The sequence below is a fragment of the Halyomorpha halys genome, unplaced genomic scaffold, assembly GCF_000696795.3.
Source record: "Halyomorpha halys isolate HHAL.00 unplaced genomic scaffold, Hhal_1.1 Scaffold1478.1, whole genome shotgun sequence".
Lineage (NCBI taxonomy): Eukaryota > Metazoa > Arthropoda > Insecta > Hemiptera > Pentatomidae > Halyomorpha > Halyomorpha halys.
In genome coordinates, this window is record NW_027109585.1 from 100,332 (window position 1) to 106,536 (window position 6,205).

General features: G+C 25.8%; 1 protein-coding gene across 1 annotated transcript in view; it reads left to right on the top strand.

Annotated features, from left to right (window-relative positions):
* LOC106689821 (acetylcholinesterase) overlaps positions 1–2,994 on the top strand; it is an 82,902-nt gene extending 79,908 nt beyond the window's left edge. Inside the window, exons 10-11 of the mRNA XM_014435003.2 lie at positions 74–231; positions 1,841–2,994. Of these exons, the coding sequence (XP_014290489.1) occupies positions 74–231; positions 1,841–1,998 (316 nt within the window). The 3' untranslated portion in view covers positions 1,999–2,994. The remainder of the gene's footprint in view (positions 1–73; positions 232–1,840) is intronic.
* The last annotated feature ends 3,211 nt before the right edge of the window (positions 2,995–6,205 follow it).

Genomic DNA, 6,205 nt, shown 5'->3' on the forward strand with positions numbered 1-6,205 from the left:
CTTTACAATGATTTTGAATTTTTTAAAAGTATATTAGAATTTCTAATAAATTATATAAATATATATATCTTAGAAAACCAGTGTCAGATGATGAATATTGGCCAACATACACTCGGGAACATCCACTTTATTATGTATTCAATGCAGAAACAAGCGGTACTGGACTAGGTCCACGTGCAACAGCATGCGCTTTTTGGAATGAATTCATGCCAAAACTTTTCCAAAATCCAGGTAAATGTATGAGCTTATATTTGGTTACATATATTTGTATATTTTAAGCTATTCAACTATATCTGAACTTAAATTTGTTTTTGTTTTATAAAATCAAATTTACTGTAGATCTATTTGATTTGTTAATTATAAAGTCAATTTAAACCTTTCATCCTTTAGGTTTTCTTCTTGTCCCCCTTTGTTTTCTCTGAACGTTTAAGGTTTATCATGTTCTTTCATTTGTCATATATTGTCAGGTCACTTCAATTGTCTCCTTTCTATTTAAAAAATATAGTTGAGCACCAAGGGCTTTTTCTTCTCATAAGATCTCATTTTATAATGCCTAGCTGCTCTTTGTAGATCTTTCATTTCTATAGCTTTTGTTGATTAAGATGTTCTTTCAATTGTAAAACCATATAGTAGTATAATTACGTTGTCAGAAACATAAATCATCTGGAGGACTTTTCTCTTCTATTTATAGCCATAATTCTTGATTATTGGAGAATTTGTATCTGCAACCATTACTATTTCATTAGTGTACATCATGGTGTAGGATAATACCAGTCATAAATTTGACCAAATACCAATGATAGTTCTTGCAGGTTTACGAGATTGCATTCATAATAAAGAATAAATATATTAACGGACTATCTGTTTATGAGTTACAATTGGTTACAGTTGCTATGATCCCAAAATTACTAAGATTTTTTTTCGAAACTAAAATATTCAAATTGATATATTTAATTTAATGATGGGTCGTTATTTTGGACTTACTTAACCCATAACTAGTACAGGTCCCCCCAGCTGAACTTGACCCCTAACTTGCTTTTCATAAGAATTGAGACACTGTTGTATTCCAAGTGCCTGACTATAGTTCATTTTTTCTTTCTTTGATTTTGTAATTTTGCAATTGTCTCTCATTGATTTGTATTTCTTCATAGATTTTTTGTGTGATTAATTTCAGAAATATTTTAGAAATACTTCTCTCTCTTTCAAAAAATAATTTTATTTATTAATTTGAGTATTTCACAATATTGAGTAACCTTCATTAAATTACTTAAGTAACTTTTTTGTTCAAAAAACAAAAATTTTACAAATGAATTTAAAAATATTCTTATTTAAATTGAATCCAATCATTAAACATTTACTAATTTAAATTTATTTATTTATTTATTTAAGCTATATTTCATTTTATGTTATATCACAAGCTAACACTAATTGCAGTGCTGATCCTAATGGCTGGCCAACATAATTTCGATTGTCAATACAACAAAATTTAGACACTTTATTTCACTGTTTACATATTCTTTCATGCCTAACAAAAAAAATAAATTTTAATAATTAAGAGAAAAATGAGTTTACAATTTTCTGAGATATATTTATTCCTAAAGATGTTACAAAAAATTAAGTTAATATAAAATTAAACTGAAAATGAATAACAAAATTAATTTTTTTACCCTAAAATATACTGCAGTCAAGGTCAAAATAATCCAAATATGTATTTACTTAACAATAATTATATTTCATGGTCCATAAGTGTATTGAAAACAACACTGATTTTAATAATTTCCATAAGTAAACATGATTGATTTGATATAAAGCTAAATTTTATTGTTTATTTATTTTACAGATGATAATATTGAATGTAATCAAGGTAATGGAAAACCACCAAACTATACTATGAGCAGTACCGCAATCCCTCAAGTCATAGAAAGCGGATCTGACAGATTTCAAATAGCCTGGAGCTGTATAACAGTCTCTCTAATCCTCATCGTTTATGTAAAATGAGTAGATTCAGGGATCCTTAGTGACGAGCACAGCACGCATAGGGCCTAGAGTAGCCGATGCACAATAGCTTCAGGCTAAGGCCAACAGCGTGATATGGAAAGAGTATATTTGTATTAATTGTTTTATGAAGAAATATAACTAATTCCTTCCTTTATTGCAGATAATAGAAGCTACAAAACCAAACTAGGTTATCTAATTTGTGATATCAAAGCATATCAGAAGCAATGCATACATATCCTTAAATGTAACGATTGCTCTCGTGTCCTTCATAAGCATTTGCAATATCTTGCTATACCTCATTAAAATATATTTAAAAAAACTTTTAAAAAAAATTAAAAAAAAAAAAGAAATTATACATATAAAAATGTTAAATGCGTTGATGGATTTATATTTTGAAAGCTATATGTGGCATATCATTAAAATATTTTTATGAATGTAGAAGTATATCAATTAATATGTGTTAATATATACATGTCAGTATATTTAGATATAAGATTAACTGTTAAATGTAGCTTACAATAGTGTACTTTCAGGGTATCTGTACTCATATTTTCACTGAAACTATTTGTCGGACCTAGCTATAACCTTATCTATGTGGCTACTTGTTACTGAACTAACTGAAATAGTACGTACAGAGACTATCTTTGTGAGTATAATATGTAATTTAGTTGTTTTTTTTTTTAAATTTCCAAATAGATGATGCTTCACCACTGAAAATTCTGTAAAAGATTCTGTTGATCTAAAGCATAAATGACAGATTTAATAAGAGAAAGAAAGATTATATGAGTTTGCTGTATACCCTATTATGCATACTTACAATGGAGTAAATTTTTAAAGAATTCCATGATGGTAAGTCATCAACTTCTATGGTAAAACGTATTTTCATACTCTATCGAATTTTTTTGTTATATTAAAACCCCAAATATCCAAAATAAGTAGAATTGCTCACTTTATCGATTTATATAGAATATACATACATTTATATATTTATATATATATATATATAAATAAACTACATTTTATACTTTGTAAAATGTGAACCAACCATGCAATCTAATTTTTATAATCATCTGAAAAACATATATATATAAAAGTATGTACATATTCTATATTAATTTATGTATAAATATATGTGAAATTGTCCAATATGACACGGTATATTATACGCCTAATTAATTGTAGGGAACATTCAGGACAATCTGGAACCATTTAACAATAATATTAGCTCAATATTGAACTTAATGTGCTGTATAATAGACATTCTAAAATTATTCAAAACCTACTTCTTTATGTTGAGGAAATTTTTATTTTTTTGTCCATATTTCTTACAAACATCATGATTATATATATATATATATATATATATATAAAGATTTTGTAAATGTCAGGGGCTGATTCCTCTTCTAATTTATTGAAAAAATATTTTAGACAAGTGGTATATTATTGAGGCATATAATTTCAAGGGGAGCTTTACTTAAAGCAATTTTACTGATCTATTTCTTTATGATAACATCTTCCATTAAAAGAATTTTTTTTAAAAATAAGTATATAGAATGAATTTTTTCTGAAAAATAAAATAGTAGAAACAGATTAAGTGGATTTAATCTATTATTATATTTAAGTAATTTTGATTTTTAGAAAAAATCAATTTTTTTGTTGATGATAGCCACTAAAACTAATTTCATCGATAATGGTAATACCTCTTATATAACTGTAGCTATATAGTTAGTTTCTCTCATATTCCCACTTATTTGGATTAAACCCAATTAACATGGCCTGATTCGTCTGATTTTCTACCTATTAAAGTGATTTTAAATTTTAATATTAAAGTATTAATGTAATATTTTAAAGACTAAGTATCATATTTCCATCAACTTTTCCATTTGTTTGGAGTTTTCGAAATGGGAATATCTCAAAAATAATAATTATTATAATTTAAAGTGATAATTAATATTTTAAACGGCTCTCATAAAAATTACTCCTTGGGCTTATTCTATTCCTGTCTCTATTAGAAGTAAGATTTTTGATCACTCTCTTGATTAAACCTTCACAAAACCAGATTTTAATTGATTAATATAATAAAAAAAACCTAAACTAACATTAACTTTTCAGATTATTATCAACAGTTTTAAGAATGAAAATACTATAATAAGAAAATACATGTAATTGGAGATTACGATTAGATTTGAAATATTTCAATCAAAATTAGAATTGAAATCAATCCCTGAAATTTCGCTGATTCAAATTTATCTATAAATGTTCATTTCAAGTAAACCAATAATTATTATACTGATTGGTCCTAAATTAAGGCCTAGCTTATTGTACATATACTTTAAAATTTTAGTTGATTACTTTTTTTCCTGTTAATGTTTGAAGAAATGAAATGTTATGTGTCAGTACTGTTTCTATTTGATTGTTACTTTGTTTCTTCTGCTCTTTCTATTCATGATATTTAAATAACACAACATTTATGAAAGATTTAAGTATGCATGTAGGTTGTTCATGCCTACCGTCCATGTTTAAACTAATTTATAACAAAAACAAAATTCAAAAAATTAAATTAGTATTGCTGCTTCGGTTTATAATATTTTATTTTAATTTTCACAATGTGGCAAAATGTGACGAGTTGAACATCTGCATTGCATAGCTAAATCATATATGCCAAAAGACCAAATGAATTCGCACAATAAGTAGGTTTCAAGCGCACAGTCAATTAGTATTTTTATGAGAATCAAATCACACTTTAGAAAGAAATCAAACTTCTGTAAGATTCCTAGTGCCTGTAGAAAATTCCACTTGATGCTACCTAACTGAAGTTTGTATACTATCGTATAAGATGTATGTAATGAAGAGCACTATATGCTTGTAGGTGATGTTTCTTTCGATAGAATATATTTTCTTTAATGTAGAATAATTTGTAAATTAGAAAATGGGAAATGTAAAATAGAAAATGTGATCTATCTCATAAATGAACATTAATCCAATCATAACAATTTTGGATAGCAAGAGCTGGGTTGGCCAAGCTAGAGCAAATGCACCAAAAGAGATTTACGGTATGATTAAATTTGGCATTGTGATTTTTTTTATTATTATTGTTTAAACTAGCAAATGAAGCTCTAATTCAACTCCTTTATATACCTGCCAGTTAGTTTCTGAATGTCTTTTATGAATGTTTTATTTCTAAATGTAATATATATACCCTAATTTCCCTATTTTTTAAAAAGTTATATGTCTTATAAAAGAATAAAAAGCAGGTATACGGCATCTTAACTAAAATGATACAATCTGGTGCCTGAACCATAATAGGTTGGCCATCCCTAATCCCTAGAGCCAAAACTTATATAAATGCATTACAAAGATATCAGCGATGTATAATTAAGCTAGTTTTAATAAGTATAATTATGATAATTAAAAATGTGGGTGTTGCTTAATTGTTATCATAGTTATATATTTAATAAAAATTAGATGACTTTTTATACATAATATACATACTAGACTATCTATATGGCTTATAGATATTTGTGATATATATTTGTAAACTGTATTTAGTTTCTAATTATTTTAAATATCTAAGGTCTTAAGTTATATTATGATTTATTTAATTTATATAGAGTCCATTAAAACCTGATAAAATTTATATGGCAACAGGTTGTGAATTAGATAATGAGCAAAATGGAGTTTTAAAGTATTTATGGAATAGTTTTTTCATTTATTATCGTAGCCAATGTTTTTCATCGAGGCACGTGTTGACTTCTACTTTATTTTTTGTTTAAATTATATTTTCCAATTATTATCTAAAACAATATTTTATGTAATTAAATATAAATAAGAGTATTTATATAAAAACGAAACATATCAAACATTATTTTTATATAATTGATAAGGACATGAAAATTTATAAATCAAACTTTGCTAACAAGAAAAAGCAACATATCAATACTTCCACATATCAAAATACTTATTAAAAAACTAATAGAAAATAAAAATTAGGTAAAGAAAAATGGTTGGGATTTAAAAATTCAACTGTAACATTTTATATATTTAAAAAATTAAAATATATGAAATGCATACATGTTGTTTAATTTAGTTATTCCCAATTGAGCATATTTTAACATAATGCTTTTCAAACCTTTTTATATGCCAAATATCTATTTAAGGTCTGGTTTTAGTGTTAATTTTTGTTAGATTTTTTTTTATGTTATTTGTT